The 18,597-nt window shown below is 33.8% G+C and overlaps 1 protein-coding gene across 3 annotated transcripts in view; it reads left to right on the forward strand.

Annotated features, from left to right (window-relative positions):
- Dop2r (Dopamine 2-like receptor) overlaps positions 1-18,392 on the forward strand; it is a 308,073-nt gene extending 289,681 nt beyond the window's left edge. For all 3 annotated transcript variants that reach the window (XM_064057591.1, XM_064057598.1, XM_064057606.1), the window contains 2 exons: positions 13,482-13,669; positions 17,263-18,392. In XM_064057591.1, the coding sequence (XP_063913661.1) occupies positions 13,482-13,669; positions 17,263-17,477 (403 nt within the window). In that variant the 3' untranslated portion in view covers positions 17,478-18,392. The remainder of the gene's footprint in view (positions 1-13,481; positions 13,670-17,262) is intronic.
- Positions 18,393-18,597: the final 205 nt, after the last annotated feature.

An 18,597-nucleotide genomic window follows, 5' to 3' on the forward strand; every position in this document is an offset into this window, starting at 1 on the left:
TAAATATCTTTTGTAACCAACACACCTAACCAAATCAGCTTAAACTCCCTGTAATTGAAACAAAACAAGTGTTTTGCATGTGAATTTTTGAGGGTAGTCTTGTAGATAATTGGAGCATAATGTGTATAAATTGTTGGAACTCAGGAATCAATTTTCGTCTTTGAACTTTTTGAAGATATTCAGGTTTTTTTGGATTTCATTAACTTTCGAACTTGACGTCAGGCACACTTTTTAAATGGTCTGCATATAAAAAGATGTTATAATGAAAACATCGTTTTATATCGTTGATAAATATGACAATCGCGCTTATATTTTCCAATGCAAAAAATTCTTTAAGTACGGTTCTTTGTATCACGTTCTTTATGTGCGTGAAACATAAGACACTGCGTCACGTAAGTAATAAAGTTTTCAGAATTTTTGTTTCATTATTAATTACCACATGAACGCATAAGGTATTTAAAAAATAGATCCGATTAATTAAAACAATTACTTTCTGAACATTAATACACAAAGTACAGACAAATAGGAGCCCGTATTTAATCATGAGGCGTAATTTTGTCTTAATCTGTCTCAAGAGTCGTTAGTCGGAAGAGTAAGAAACCACGAACTAGATATTTCCAGTTGGTGGTTTCCGACTGTTGCATATTGTATGTACCAAAACTGTATTTATGTATATTGTACATAACGTGCCTCTAGGCCTTTTATTTCAGGACTAAAAAACAATTTTTTTTTTGAGGTATCTTCGTTAATTTTTTCAGTAGCCAAAATGTTTTATAATTATTTATTCCATATATAGATAACCATATTTTGAATATTGATGCATTTTATGTTGTTTTAAATTCTCTCTATATTTTTTTCTATTGTTTCGTTTAGAGCCTAAAGCTGAATATTTTTTGTGTATTTAAAACATTTCTTTAGTGAGATATTTGCTATTTCCCCAAGCCAATTATAGTTATTTGTTTCCAATTTCCTTTCGTTTTGTGTTGTTCATAATTGATAAATTAGTTTATGCTTGAAATTATAATATAACAAAATCCACGTTATTTAATCGTTGTGAACGACTATAAATATTTAAATAGAAAACATGTTTCGAAAACTTTTTATTACAGACGTTATAATTAAAATATACCTACTCTTATTACTTACAATTTAAAAGGAAATAACTATTTTAATGAGATTCCAGCAAGCTTTTATAACTAGAAGAAAGTATACTTTCTTCTAGTTCTTTCAGATTCAGATTTGTGATAATATATATATTATCACAAATCTGAATCATAACCTAACTTTCTTGAGTGTTAAGAGTGTGAGTTCAGTAAATTGGGGACTATTTTGACCATTTCTTACAAGAATGTCTGACTAGCTAAAGCATGTGATACACAATATTCTTACTTATGTTATTTTTATATTACAATATTTTTTTTAGTGAAATAAGGAAAATATTAAAAATTCAGTGACAGACAATAATATTAATATTGATAACACATTTTAATTTTTTTATTGTTTATTACAGTAAAACAAACTTCTTAAGGTTAAAACAATAACGTGTAATAAAAAAAATCCTTCATTGTTAAATTTATTTGCTTTTATCATTCAGAGGTACACAACATTGCCGTTTTATTACGATATCTAAAAAACCCTTCTGTCATTCTGTTACTGAAAAGTCTTTCTAAAGTAAAGTTTTTTTTCTGAGCTAAAATACCTAGTCAGTTTAAGGTAACTGTAAAAATACGTACACCTCGTTTCAGGAATAAATAAAGTAAATAATGTAAACCCGAGAAAAAAATGTTCAGTACCAAGCGAAATTCGAACTAACGGTCGTCGGATGGGTCTTATCTACTATTGACTATGAAGGTTTGTTTGTACACTTTCACGTCCAAAATTATTTATAAAAATAATATAGTATATTATCAAAGCAGTATTTTCTTCCTACTGCAAATATTTACTACACTGCTGGATACAAGATTCATCATCTTCAGCTTTGGAGAAATAACCAAATTTTGTTTTCGTTGCTTAAATCAGATCGTACACCTAATCATCAATATCAAGTTCGATTCTTCTTTCCTTGATCCTCTTTCATGTTTCATAACGCCTAAAGTACGATAAAGTAGGTCCCTGTTTCCCTATTCAAATTGATATACATGTTGATGACGTCGCTATAATTTTTTTTATGGAAAAAACTCAGTCGAATCATGCGCACTGCTTGCTTCTTTATCTGTATTTTAACCATCCGTACGTAGCTTTGTTCTAACGTATAGGGGCTATCATTAAAATCAATTTTATAATTTTTCGAGGAGTCTATATATGTTCGCCTGTACCTTAGAGCCTAGGGAAGTTCTGTCTAAATAACTTTAGACGATTTTTTTTTTCAGTAGCATTGTGTTTGCAGTCTCGTTTTACTCTCTTTGCTCCCATCTGCTTCACTTTCGTTCTTACTTTACTGAGCACTCTTAATTTGGCTGAATAAATTCGAGATTGAATTATTTATTTCTCCTTGCTGTTTCGTTAATTGCTATTTTCTTTGTCTTCATAATTCCCTCATAATCCTACAAAAATTGTAATATCCTAAGTTCTACATTAGCCATTTTTTTATCTCCTTTATTATCTCGGACCAGCTATGGGTTTATACTCAGCTATTCTTTTTTCTTGAACTGTAAACGTCCTGTTTTGTTACTTATGAAATCATTAAACTGGTGAGTCTCTCCAAACATAATAATATTTTTCTTTTTATTTTTTTCTTTATATATACAGGGCGAATTAATAACTTTCGTTAATTAGTGAAGACACAAAAAAGACAAAATTTAACGTGTTTAACGATACAGAATATTCTGTTTTTTTTTTTTTAATAGAACCGTGTATACATATTTTCATACATTCTTACTGCCCATTCACAATGGACATAAGACATAAGAACGAGCGCATAACATAATTTACGTTTTTGGTTTGTGTCTGGCTTATGCTTATCTACGTTCATAGTGGACAGAGTGAACTCTGTAAGAATTGTTAAACTGCGCAAACGCAGAACGGTATAACTCCCGGCTAAACATAGAAACGGCTAACCTCAAACTGAGTTAAAAAAAATATCTAACCTAAAATTTCATACGATATTCGAACTTGACAACTCGCAGTACAGAACAGACTCGCCGTGTGAAGCTTTGATTATAATTTTTATAATATAATCAAAGGTGTGAAGTGCCAAGTGCCAACTGTCAAAGGGAATTCAATAGCAGCATTCAAAAGTCCCTAGATTTTAACATAATTTTGACATAATTCGTGCACAAAGTTGAACTTATTTCAACTTTGTGTACGCACACAAGGATTACATAAAACGTTCATAAGCATAAGAATTACGTTCGTCCACTGTGAACAGGGGTACGCGTTTTCCATAGTTTCAACTTTACGTATTTATGTAAGCTTTATGTACTTGTTATGCCTTATGTCCATTGTGAATGGGCAGTTAGTGATGTCTTAGGTTAATTCGGTTTTCCTGAAATTTTCTCAAAATGCAAGATTTGACAAAAAAGTTGCAACAAAGTTTTTTTTAACATCTGTGCTACAATCATTTCACACTTTTATATTGAAAATAATGTATATTCAAACATTAGGCAATAAACAATAACTTGAATATGTATTTCGACACTGACTGTACACTTTAGAGTAAATTAGTAACATTATGTATTAAATTCAAAAAAAGAAAAATACCTAGGGAAAAATTGCTCGATAGCAGAAATTCGAGTGTGAAGGAAGTTTATTCCAGAGTAGCGAAAAATATATCGTACAATGTGGTGCTTCGGACTCAAAGCGAATGTTTAAAAAGATGGAACACAAAAATAAATTTATTTTAGTCACCCCATAAGATAAAACAAAGTAAATTAAAATTTTCGTTTGATGTTTGCACTCCAATCAAGTTTTTCGGTTTAAAAACAAGACAGAGACTACAAACAAGAAATCGAAATCGGGAGCATAAAATCACTCGCAGTAAACTCGCACGAAACAAAAATTACTAAATCCGTTAACTAACTACTCATTAACTATATTTCACGGGATACAACTTCAATTAGGGAATAGTGGGGAATATGTCAGTTAAGATTTAATACGAAGCTTGTAATACATTATATTCAAATAAAACCAATGGAATGCAGGTGTTCGGACAAATTACTAAAATTAATAAATGGACGTTACATGTAATAAATATCAAACTTTTCATTCGGCGAGAACTTCCTGAAAAACAGGTCTGCATTAATTTTAAAAATTATTGTTCTCACTGAATTATCACCGAACAGTATTTTCAGATTAATCATATTACAGTTTTGCCAAAGACACTAAATTTTTGATGCTGCAGTTTTTACTCCTAAACTGATTAATATTAAATTTAATATCTCGTATATACTATTTAAAGAAAACCTCTGCCATTTATTTGGTGGTAACAATATAATAGTCAAAATAAGCATGTACAGTGAAAATCACCTAAATCCAACCGGCAATTCTAACAAAAAAGGGACTAATTATTATTATTAGTACAAAGTAATTACTGCCCACAAAGATTGCAGACTGTATATGATTCTCTGAAGTAATGATTTTGATAATGAATGCCAGAGGCGGACTAGCCAGGGTTGCCGGGGTGTTACAGCTTCCCAGACCCTCGCAATTTTCGGGTCACTCAACTTATTTAATTATCATGAACAAAATAAACCTTTTAAGTCGGGCCCGTACAATACAACAGATTCTCCTGTTAGAAATGTTGTACGTACCTTAAAAAAATATTTGTGGTTTACTAACAATTAAGCAATGAAGATTATAACATATACAAAACTTTGAAATGACGATCTAATTTATTTTATATAAGAATCAATATTTTATGAGAATCTATACATTTTGTTATTATTTATTAGGGTTAAGTATGACTCTAAAACAATAAATATGTTCCAGTATTGCTAAAATTTGATCTTGACCTAATTAACGTTACTACTGTAATTGTGGAAGCATTCGTGTTTGATTTCAGCAATGTCTTCAGGTCAACAATTCCACTTACGACAATATTCTTGCACAATGGTTTTTTCCTTTGTTCTTTTCATGAATTACCCGATAAATTTCCTAATTAAACGCAGGTTGGTTACGCTTTTCCCTAAAATTATAGAGGTTGAGTCAATAAGCATGTGTTCCTCAATATTTCATTATAAAGAGTTAAAAAGACCAAATCGTACTTAGTGATCACTTTGAAAATACCGAATTGCTACATAGTTTGTAACAAGGTTTCAGGAACAGCACTAACTGTAAACTCGTTTGTTATGATATTTTATAAGGATTAGAATGTAAGACTTACTCCTGAATGCTAAGCTTTGATTTAAGTCAGGCGTTCCATTGCGTGAATCACTAAAGAAATACTTTGGATAAACTGAAACATTATTATGTGAACTAAAATAATATTCAGTTATTAGATTCCTGTTTAACTAATACAACTCAGTTTATCTTTTTTAACAACAACGATTTTTCGCTTCGATTTACTACAATAGAGGTTCTTCAAGGATCGGTCCTCGGACCCATATTTGTTTCTAATGTATAGATATATTAACGACCTCACAGCTGTATTAGTATCGATAAATCTGTACTTTTTGCTGATGACACTTCAGTTAACAATAAAACTCTGGATCGTCTAGCCTACATAGCAAGCATTGTTGAATCTGAAATAAGTAAATAAGTTTGTTTTTTAGGAACATACAAAGAATTTCAGAAACAAAATGTTGTAAAACCTAAGAAAAGAGTAAATACAATATCATGTAAAATAAAGCAGTTCTATTTAAAAAACCAAATTGTATATTGCTCTTAAAAAACAGAATACTTTGCAGAGATGAAAATAAATTAATTTATACTTAAACTCAAAAAACTTTTTTGAATCTCTAGGAATTAATGATATATCAAGAAGCGCATCCTTATTGACCTATCGCATATATAAAACAAATTCTGTAGAAGTTCCAAATTACTTTAAAAAAAATCATGGAATGATGGAATTTAAATAAATATGACTACATGTCTTATTATATACTCCCATATTTTTTTAAATTATAAGAGTACATAAGAAGCAACCAATATGGACGAGCTACTTAAAGAACTGATAAAAATAAACGAAAAACTAGATCCGTTGAATGAGAAGGTCGAATAATTACTAAATGGTGAGATTAAGAACAGAGAACAAAAAAGATCTCAAAGAAATAAACGTGAAGATTAAGGAATACCTATCAAGAACATGAAAGCGGAAAAAGAGCAAAGTAACATTGTGATTTATAACATAGTTAAGGACAGAATCCACACAATTACAGGGGTAGAGGGCGATAAATTTTAGGTAGAGAAGAAAATACCCAAGCAACGAGCAAATACGAGAACGTTCAGCCAACGTTGGCCAGGTAAAGGAGAGTTGGAGCAAGAGAGAGAAGAGATTACAGCTATAACAAAAATCTTTTGTAGATCAAAAAACAAATTACTAAGGCCGGAATCACGATGACACAGACCATAGGCAGAAGTCAAGAAATGGGATAAAAATAAATCTGGGTACATAGAATTTGCAAAGTTTAATCGAAAACGGCGCTCGACAGAATTTAGTAACGGATTGTAGCAGCATATTAGCATTACAAGAAACTCACCTGAAAGAAAACGATTTCATCAGAATAGGGGAATATGTGCTTTGTACAAGTGGAAGTCAATCCAGAAGGTATGGGGTGGCTTTTTGGTCCTCGAGAGTGTCCAAGAGAGAGTAAAATGTTTTATACAAGGAACAACAGAATCTAGAGATATAGGAATGAAAAGAGCTAAGAAAGATTTACTGCAGCATGATGGGAAAGCAGATCAAATCGAAAGATTTATAACCACTATGGATCTCCAATATAATATCAGATATATGAGCACAGTTCACCAATTATTGTTCCTAACATAGAAGCAAACAACTGAGAAGTTTTTATTTCTCAACATTGTTCCCTAATCAAAGCAGCAAATAATCGCTGGGGGCTAGATCTGGTCTATAGGAGGGTTGTACGAAAATTTTAAAACCTGCACAATGAGTTCCAACCACCGAAACGGCAGCTCTTATGGACTGAAGCATTGTCCTAATGAAACAGAACACCTCGTCGTAACTTCTTCTTTTTTTTTCTCCTTGTTTGCACAACTCTCTTCCATTTTAATGACTTGATATGGCGGCCGAAATTCTCCTTAAACTTCAGTCATATCTTTATACATTTCTTGCAATGATGGTCCCTTTTTGCAAAGGTACTTAATAACAGCCCTCATTTCTTCTTTTTCCATTTTAAAAAAGTTATGAGCACGGCAACAGAAAACAAATGTTAAAAACAAAAATCACAGACTATCGCAAATTTACAAATATTAATGTCAATATGCATTTTACATTTGGTATTCAACACCAACTATGTTCGGGACAACAATGGATGAACCGTCCTCGTCCTAAGAGCACGAAGACTTTAAGGCTGGCGTCTGGTTCGGTTTAGCCCTATACTAAATACATTGAAAACATCGTCGCGGTTTCCGGAGTTGCATTTTAAAAAAATTATATTTCGAACTAACAAACTTCAGTCCAGGGGACCTCCATATTTATATTCATATCTAGTATGCAGTTTTTACAAAAAAAAATTATAAAGTTGAACAACTTTTACATCACATTTTAACCGGCACATTGATGCATTTTTTGACGAAGTGCTGAAGTTTTTTGCATTCTGAGATAGGAGGTCCCCTGGGGAAAAGTGTCAGCTTTCTTTTAATACCATTTATAATATTAAAAAATCCACGACTGAGGTAAATAACTCGCGAAAAGTCAAAATCTATTGAAACGAGAAATCGGCATTAAACGAGCGGTGATGCGGTAGCAGAATGCAGGTTTACTTAGATTCTGACTTGGTTGGAGATTTCAGTATTTTAAAAATGCAATTCCGGAAACTACGACGATGTTTTCAATGTATTTAGTATTGGGCGAAACCGAACCAGACGCCACCCTTAAGGGCTCAGGCATGTTGCAAGAATGGAAGAAAACAATAAATTGCACCACTACTCAAATCGTCAATTTTTGAACAAAAGATTTTTTCTGAATTCAGAACTGTAACACATAACACATGCAAACACTTTTTCAACTAAAACACCAAATAAAGTGTAAGTTATTTATTATGAATAAATTCTAAAATAAAAATTGTATACCAGTGTGTACTGAAAAGCAAACTTCTACATCCAAGTTTAAAAATATTTTAATAAAACACTAAAATGGCACCATTATCAGAAACTGAACGAATAGAAATGTAGATGGAGATTATAGTGACAGGCGTCGAAGCAATACTTAAGTAGCAGAACTTTTTAATGAAACTCGTCCCAATCGAGAACAAGTGTCTAGGTTGACGGTTTCTAAAACACTGCGCAGATTTAACGAAACTAGTAATGTTAGGAATCGTCAAAAAACCGAAGCACCAAAAAATGTTACAAATAACGAGAACTCTTTTAATATCATGTTAGATGTAACTGAATATCCAAAAACTTCAGTGCACCGATTCGCATTAAACCACAATATGAATAAAAGCTCAGTCCAAAAAATACTGTTGCGTTGAAAGGGTATTTAAAATCAACGTGAGTAAAACTCAACAATTTATTTCTCAAGATCTCTTGAATAAGATAAAAATATCAACATCTCCAGGGCTTGATCTTCTCTCACCGCTACTACTCAAAAGTTGCTCTGGATCCTTGTCATTACCTCTGACTTCAAAAATCTTTTAATGAGGGTTGTTTGCCAGATGTTTGGAAAACCGCTTCAGTCACTCCTATATTTAAGAAAGGTGATAAACTTGACGTTAATAATTATAGACCCATTAGTTTAACCCCTATTGTTACCAGGCACGTAACCAAGGGGGGGCCTAGGGGACACAGGCCACCCCAGTAAAATCCTGTGCCACCCCTGGTGCCCCCTTAAATTAATTTTAAATTTTAAAAGTAAAGCAAATTCGAAATTTCAGATCAACAGTAAATTTTAGCTATGAGTAATCTTATGATCCTATCTTGTAATATAACTCTCTGAGTAAAGCGATACTGCTGTGAACAGTTTTGTCGATAACTTTTTTAAGCAATTAGCCGATACAATTGATATGCCTTTTACACACTATGCATATTGGCACGCAGGCTTTAAATGAATTCTCATGGTGTTAGTCAATTTCAACTATTTGCACCCCATTAAGTTTATATAGATACTGGTTGTGATCCAAGTAAAATGTTGATTTATAATGAAGACTTTTTTTAAAGGCCCCCTTATTTGAAATTAGTGTCTGGACTGGGCCCCTCCAAAATAAAAGGCTGGTTACGTGCCTGTTTGTTACTAAAACTATGGAACGCATAATTGTTACTAACATGTATAGATTTTGCGCTCAACATAATATAATACCTAAAAAGTAAACATGGATTTATGCCAGGCAGATCAGTCGTTACTAATCTTTTAATCTGCATTAATGATTGGACCCTTGCTCTCAACCATAATCATCCGATGTCATATATTTAGATTTCTCGAAAGCATTTGATAAAGTCCCACATGCTGCTTTGCTGCTTAAGCTTGATCATACTGGCTTCCGTGGCCAATTTTTATCCTGGATTAAAGCATACCTTTTCTGATCGTAAATTTTGTGTACATGTTGGGGATCATTTCTCAGATTTTACTGCGGTTTCTAGTGGTGTCCCACAAGGGTCCGTCCTTGGACCATTACTATTTCTAATTTATGTTGCCGACCTTCCTCTGCACGTTAAATGCAAAATTTCTTCTTTTGCGGACGATAGTAAATTATGTGGTAATCCACTTTCCGATTATGCACGGTGCAAAACGATCTCGATCAGATCTCCCTCTGGTGCGCTAGTTGGCAGTTGCCACTAAATGAGACTAAATGCTTGGTCCTACATTTGGGAAAAAATAATCCTAAATTGAATTATACCATTAATTCTGTAATTTTAACCAGTTCCGATTCTTATTGTGATTTAGGTGTCACTATCTCTCATGATATGTCATGGTCACTACATATAACTTCAATATGTAAGAAAGCAAGATCAATGCTATTTCTAATCTCAAAGGCCTTTAAAACACTATCCCCATCCGCATTTCTTCGCTTTTTCTGTCAATATTGTCGTCCACTTCTTGAATATGGATGCATAGATTGGAGTGTAGATTGGATCAAAGATCTCAACCTTATTGAATCCGTTCAGAGATAGCAACGAGAATTCCTTATGGCTACCACCGTCCATCTTACGAAGATCGACTCTCTAACCTAGGTATCCTAAGTCTTGCAGATCGTCGTAATAGAGGTGATTTAATTTATATGTATCGTATACTTCACGCAAATTTTAATTGCGATCTTTCTTATATGTTACCTTTGAACCGTGACGTAAGGCTAAGAGGTCATGCGTTTAAACTAGCTAAGCAAAGTGTTAAGATAAAATGCCGCCAAAACTTTTTTGCAAATCGATCCTTCGACGCATGGAACGGTTTACCTTCTTCTGCTGTCACTGCACAGACTCTGTCATCTTTTAAGAAAGAAATCGACACAATTCTTTTTCAATATTGAACAGAAATCTGTCTACCAATTTTATACATATCACCGGATAATAGACTATTATAACATTGGGCTCATAGAAATTAATTTTTCTTGCCTAATTTTTTGTTAACTTATAATAATAATAATAATAATACTCAAATTTACACGACTAACTATTACAGCGATTATGTACAGAATAACTCCGTGGTGCAACTTGAATGAATTCGTTCATTGAATTCGACTCGCTGACTCAGTGAATCTCATTCCCGAAGATGACCTCTCTTTAAATTCATTTTTCCCTTCTAGATGTTTCGCAATCGAGGTCTTTCTGGAATACCCATGGTGACTTCCGCTTCCAGGCTTTTATTTAGCGAATGCCGCCCGGCCACACTCACCGACCATGAGTCACTCATCATCGCCGTACATAGTAGAACCCATAGGCGTCGTACCGGAGCGGTGTATGGGTTTCTTTCGTAACAACATCCAAAAGTCATTTACTACGAGAATTAAGTGAGGATGCTTTTGACCGCAGAATCGAATTTTGCGAAATAATAGCAAACAGAGTAGATCAGGATAACAACTTCATAAACCAGTTATTATTTTCTGAGGAGTCTACTTTTTGTTTGAATCGTTATGTTAATCACCATAACTGTAGATAGTAGTCTAATACAAACCCTCATTGGATCGAGGAGGTTACTCCCAAAAAATTAATGTTTGTTGCGGCTTTATTGGTCGCCACATTATAGATTCCTTCTTCATTAAAGGTAATTTAACGTCTGACAAATACCTCCAACTTTTGCAACAAAGTTTTATTCCTCTACTTGGACAAATATATCCCAACTATGGAAAAGCATATTTACCTGCAGAGTCCATCTTGTTCCAACAAGATGGAGCACACCCTCACTTCGGACATCAAGTACGACATTACTTGAATGAAACTTTTCCTGGTAGTTGAATGGTCAGCTAGGTCACCCAATTTAACCCCACTTGCGTTTTTCTGTAGGGTTATGTAAAAAATTGAGTTTGTGTTAACAGACCACAAAGCATCGGCGAACTCCAAGAAAGAATATTAAATGTGATTGCTGATATTGTACTCCCAGTTTAAAGTGGTTTTTATGACAGGTCCATTGTGTCGAAGTTGATGATGGGGACAATGGAGTAAATCCCTAGCCATAAATAAGAAAGTGATCGGTTTCTTGCAAGGGCCGTACTTTGTTATTCAACTTATATTGTCCGTCGTGGGGTGATAATAATGAGGTGATAATGTTTATTATCTTGTCATAAAAACCACTTTAAACTGGGAGTACAATATACCTCCTAATATTCTAACAGGTTCATTTGAAAACTTTGTGCAACGTATTTACTATTCTAGGAAGCAAATTGTTAATATTTCGAACATTTGTTCTAAAATTATTGATTTTTAAATTTAATTTGAGCTTTTTTCAATAATGTATTTTTTTATTTAAATGTTTCCAAAAGCTATCATAACAATGTATTCATTATTTACAATCATTAAATCGGAGTGTTGTTATTTCTATAATATTTTGTAAATTATTTGGAAACAGCATTTAAATCAATTTGTTACGCTGGCACCTTTCTTTCAGTTTATGTACACTCAGTTTTATCGGTTTTACAATGATTGGGCGCTAGTATAATTTTTGAATAAAGTGTCCTACGCCAGGACTCTGACAGGTGATAGATAGTATTGTTAAAGATAGCTACGATTTTCTGAATTTCAATATTTTTATTTTGACCGTTTATTTTACCATATTGAAAAAAAAAATAATAATGCGTACGTTACATTTCTGAATTCAGAAAATATGTACTGTAAACGTAGGTCAGTTGTATGTTAGAAGATGAAGCGTAACTGCTGAAACCCGTCCAAAGTACAGTTTGCGTTAGTGTCAGGATACTTACAGAGTTATTGTTCAGAAAAAATCTATACTGTCTTCACATTTTACAGGTTTATGAATCTGTTGATTCATACTAATAACACACTAAAGAACTCTTTTAACGGATAGTTTAAATGTTAACCATCTATCGTTTTCAAATTTTAACTGAGAAAAATTTCCTAAACCCCCATGGTATTATTTTCAGGCGTTATGGTGTACATTGGCAGAAAATTCTCATTTCAAATTCATCCTTTTTATAATTTACCAAATGAGATTTGTAATGGTTTTTTACCACCGCGATTAATTTTTTTGTATGGTCCACTTTGAGTTTTATACGTTATACAAGTGCGAAATATTGCATCAAATAAGTGCAAAGTATCATTAACGAACTCATTAAATGAAAATTGCTGTAGTCTGAATACGTTGTAATTGTATGAAAGCAGAATTGCATGAACGTTACCCACAACTTCTTTTAGTTAACGAAACACAACCTTAATTAAAAACGTCAAATTGTTTTTTGAGATTAACCTTCACACGGCATGTTTTAAAGCCAGGACAATGCTTTTGTCTTGAAATATTATCACCACTTTGTTTATATAAGCATAATAAAATCAGAGATTTCCCCAAGCTTTACTGAAATCCGATTATTAACAAGGATGCGGTAATCTTTAACATACCCACCCAGATAACTCGCTGAGAGTTGATAAGGGACCAATAATCTTCTACTCAGTACCTATTGATGGCATAATTTGCATAAAGACTTTATTTAAAGATGTGTTTTTAAAAATCTGTGTGGTTGAATACTTACGTTTGTCAGTGTTAAACCCACATATTAACAACTATTCCAGACTCAACGACAATCTTTATTGTTAGTATTTTTCCCGTAGGACCCTCATGTATCTAATTAGTACAATTAGTACAGTTAATGTATATTATACCCCATTGTTGTATGATTAAATGTAATACCAAACACACACTGAACAAAACTTTCTTTTGTTATGTAACTCAGTCTAATCTAAAATATAAATTACCTTTACAGAACAGTGGTATCAACAATAAATACGGGATCAGGAAGAGACAGATCTACAGGGTCCAAAAAAGAACGAAAAGCAACGGCGGCGGCCCGATTTACCATATATAAAGTTAACAAGGCCAGCCGCAAAAAGCGGGAGAAATCATCCGCCAAGAAAGAGAGAAAAGCCACGAAAACATTAGCTATTGTCCTGGGTAAGTGAAACGTTCTGCCGCATCCATTTTATAAATAAATAAAGCTCTGTATTATACTAATTTTTCTGTCGTTTTGTATCGATTCGTGAAAAGAACCCAAACTAAAAAAGGGAAAGTCTTTTTGAAAGGAAATCTTCATGAACTGATCACACAAAAAAGTTCGCACTCGACGATTCAAAGGAAAAAGTTGTTCTCTACCGATGTCGATTTCGAATAACGAGAGCACTCAACAGCAAGGAAACATTTTGTAATATTTCAGTAAATTCTGGAACGATGGAGGTTTTAATTCTGATCGGAATGACAAAAATCGAAGGGGAAACTTTGTCGCACCAAACCGCGCTTTAATTAAATCAATTAACACCGATCCGGAGCAGATTAAAAAATTACCGGGGGAGTTACGTTCCAGCATTCGCATCCTACCACTCAGTAGCTTCCTTTCGTAAAATACCGAGCAACAAATATCGGAACGAAATTGGTCCTTCGTAATTTTTTTTATCATCGATTGTAGGATTGTGTTGAGGCTTTAAAATTTTTTTCTTTTGTAAGCACCAACTGTTTTGCCACAGTAAACAGTCAAATATGCTACACAGGCGGTTTAAATTCGAATTAAAATTTAATGTGCTATTAACTGGTAAATACTAGTAAAAGCATTTGATTGGTTGAATTTAATCACGTGATTAAATTAATGACATGATTAAGTGCTTCTGTAAGTCATGTTTGCCTTTAATTTTGAACTTTCCAAATCTAGTTGTTGTTTTTACAGGCACCACAGTTATTTCGTTCCGGGTTTTGAAAATTATGAAAGTGTAGTTTAACGTAATATTTTTAGGGTCCTGTGTTATAAAAACAACCACCCGGAGGCAGACACTAGTCCTCATCAAACTCAGTTCTGCTTTACCCAGTGTATGTTAGTTTTTATTTTGTAGGTGTTTGGACGATGTATCTTGTTAAACATTTATCGTTTTCAGGAAAGTAACTAATATTTCATCCATATTTAATAACTAAGGTCAGTAAAGTGATCTATTGTGGTATGTATGTTTAAGTATGTTAATTTCGCAAAACAAAATAAAACAATGTAGCCGTTTTAATTCAGCTGTTTATTAACGTAAAATTTAAACACGCAATTTGTTTGCATACAATTTTCACCACCACAGAATTGGCAATAGTTTTATTGTCGCTTGTTACCGCTAGCTTTTGAAGTAAAACTACATTCAAAAGAGCCAAGTAATTGTTTTAAAACTATCTACGTGTAAAATGTTGCTGGCTAAATTCTTTTTGTAGCAATACATTCCTTAAATGACTTATCTTTCAGCTACTGCATCCAGTCATCATCACGGCGGTTTATATCTAGATAAAACCTTTATCGTATTGTTTTCTGGTAACGTAGCGGAAATACATTGGATTGTCCAATTTTAAAAATCGAGACGAATTTTTCTCAACAAGCTGTTTCACACATTCTTTTCTTGTTGACACCTTCTAGTCCAAGCATAGTTTAAATGTAAGGACAGATAATCAATTGTTCGCCCCATCTTTACGTAACTGTGAAGTTTCCAGGATTCCTATATGCGACGTGCCCGAACTAGATATTTCCATTATCATCACTAAATATAAAAAAAGTGTTTTAATTTTTTGGAAAAAATTAGTACAATATTCATTTACGTTTCACTACTTTCCATTATTTAGGACGATAGCCTTCACCTTTTTTTAGAAAAGTCACTAGCTCCACATATATTGCTTGATATATGAAACTAGTTGGTAAGATTTATGGTGCTATTTAGCATTGAACACTGATCCCATTGACCCCCTCGTGATCCGCTGAGACTAATCGCCTTCCAAAGTAGGCCAGGACAACGTTCTCCCAGACATAATTGACAATTTTACCACGAAGCATTTTTTAATTTTTTAACATAAGATATAAACTTTCTTAGATCTTTCGAACAAAAGCTGCAATTTTTGAAATCTATGTTGTCACGCTGTAATCTTGATCAAATTTAATTTAAAAACTCGAATAACCGTTTATAATAACGTTTTATTTTATTTTTATTTTATACTACTATTACACCCACTTTTCAATCATTCTTCTCCTACGCTCAGCTGATATTTGAAACACGTGACATTACTTTCTTGACAACACATACAACTGGTTTTCCTAGAGTTACCTATTTAGACTAGTTACTGTAATTCTGCAATATGACAAAAACAAAAGATAGGTCTAACAATGATCTTAAACAAAGTAACTGGATAGTAACACTCGATTTATTATGATGGTGTAGTGGCAAATTAAAAGTTTGAGGCTCGAGAAAATAGCAAACGTGCTACCGAGGACGTTGTAACGAGAGCAGAAGTTCCTCGTCGCCGTCTGCCACCCTTTCCCCATGATTTTACTGTATTGACAGGTATAACATACACACCACATCTCTATACCCAAAAAACCTGCCGCATATTATAGGCTATACCCTATCTTCGCGAAACAGATAGTTATTTTCAAACTGCGTCTTTCACGTGTACGCAAATCTCCCCATTAATAAATAGAAATTTGTTAGGACAAATGATATAAGAGAAAAACAGCTTTACTAGAAACCGTGTGTTCCACTTTCGCCACGCGATATTGTGCTTTTATTTCAACAAAAATTCAAATCCAGTGTGGCGGCACAATAACACGCGGGTAAAGCAGAGTAAAGATAAGTCGTCTCGTAGTGTAGCGGTTAGCATACCAGCCCGGATTGCTTGGAGACGTGGGTTCGAATCCCACCGAGGCACAACATTTTTCTCTGCTTTCCCACATTGGTGACCTCCGACAGGCAACGCGCACTCAACATCCTTCTGCCACCGCCCTGTGCCCGCTGTGTTCGGGGTCCGCAGCACCGCCAGGGTTCGAACGACGAACGTAAGAGTGGCAGGAGCGACGCCAGCAACTATCTCCTTCGCACTCCAGCACGACCGCGCGCTGTGTCGCTGGGGGGGGAGTACTGTGGCGGCACAATAACACGCGGGTAAAGCAGAGTAAAGATAAGTCGTCTCGTAGTGTAGCGGTTAGCATACCAGCCCGGATTGCTTGGAGACGTGGGTTCGAATCCCACCGAGGCACAACATTTTTCTCTGCTTTCCCACACCAGTATTTCTCGAACTTAGAACGATAACTGGATGAATTACCACCACGGAAGCAACCAATATTTAATTACTCCAGTCTATCAAGAATGTCAAACAACAATTAATTTACATGATATTCAAGTTTCTGATTAAATGAATAAGGTCACAAAAAGTACATCGCGGACAGAAATCCCATACCACATAAAACAAAGCACATACGTAATACGGTCAAAATCAAAATAAGGGGAATAAATGTTCAAATTCATTTCGAATCCGCAATGATATTAATTTAAGTGATAATAAATTTCAAAGTTCTTGTTTAAAATCGATTAGTGTCCGAGATTAATATAACTGATATAAACAGATTTAATTGACTTCGCTCAAATCCATCAATCCAACATATAAATTAATTATAAATAATATGAAATTTGCAAGTAAATCGAAGGACGCATTCCGTGTCGTAATTTTATGTAATGAAGCTAGGGCTTTGTTTTGTGTTACAGGAGTGTTCCTCATATGTTGGGTGCCATTCTTCACATGCAATATCATGGACGCGATGTGCAGTAAGCTCAATTTGCCCTGTCAGCCGGGGGTGGCGGCATTCCTTCTCACCACTTGGTTAGGATACATGAACAGTTTTGTAAATCCAGTCATATATACTATATTCAATCCGGAGTTTAGGAAAGCCTTTAAGAAATTAATGTTCCTCGGGCCTTAATTTAATTCTTAGGTTTGTAAGTAGTTAGTATGTTCAGTTCGAACTCTTTTATATATAAAGATTTCTCTTGCTCAATGTACATAAACGATGTTCAAGAACATGTATTCCGGTAATCCCATATTGAATTTGTTTGCAGTTTTCTTTGCTCAAGCTTCAGCATTATTATTATCCTGTACCTGACGACTCAGCGATTTAATTTCTCAGTGTTTCTCTCATTCATCGTTCGTTAGGCGAATAAGAAGATATTCCGAATTTATTATAGACATATCATCAATTTTAATTGAAGTATTCAAAGCCCACGCAAAAACGAGCTTCAATCATTGATAATAATTAGTGTTTTTGTAAACGTTGGCTCCCTTTCAACGGAGTCAATCAAGTACTTTCATTCCAAATATATTCTGTGATCGCTCTAAAATTAGTCTAGATTAATTTTAAAGGAACGTTTGATATTGTTGAGTTTCTCGTTTTGTAAATACCAGATTTTACAGCTGCTGTAGAACAATATCATTAATATCGCGCAGCATCAGGACGAAACCGCGAGCGACGATTATGCAACCAACATCTCAAGCAAGCGTTCAAACTGTTTCACCCTGATGTAGTGTTAACTCTAATCGACATTGATATTACGTTGATATTTCTGTGTACATAGATGTATATAATAAAATTGCAAATAATTTCGGTGGTACATTTTAAATATAAAATCAGTATTAGCTCTTAACTTGCAGTAATATGTCCTGTGTGAGCCAAAGCAATATTTGTAAAAGTGTGTGTGTTTGCAGCCGTCGCTACAGGCACACTCTTTGAGCCCCATTTTTACAAAAATTTGCTCTGATACTTCCATCCCTTGTAAAATCAAAGACCTTACGCTTATTATCATAATACTGTAATATAGGATGTATTATAACTAGGTGCATTGCGATGGACATATATCTACTGTTAAAATAAAGCTATTTCTTATAGGTCAAGTGTTTTATAAACTCTTAACCCATATAATCCAATTTCCCGACAGTGCACCACAAAATTATACATCCAAAATCGTGCCCATTTTTGAAGAATATGAGGTAAGTATAAAAATTTTGTCCTAAAACTTAATATTTTAGTTTAGTTAAATTCTAATTTA

This window comes from Zophobas morio, unplaced genomic scaffold, assembly GCF_036711695.1.
Source record: "Zophobas morio isolate AGI-343-1 ecotype UQ-CSIRO unplaced genomic scaffold, CSIRO_AGI_Zmor_V1 ptg000002l, whole genome shotgun sequence".
Classification (NCBI taxonomy): Eukaryota; Metazoa; Arthropoda; class Insecta; order Coleoptera; family Tenebrionidae; genus Zophobas; species Zophobas morio.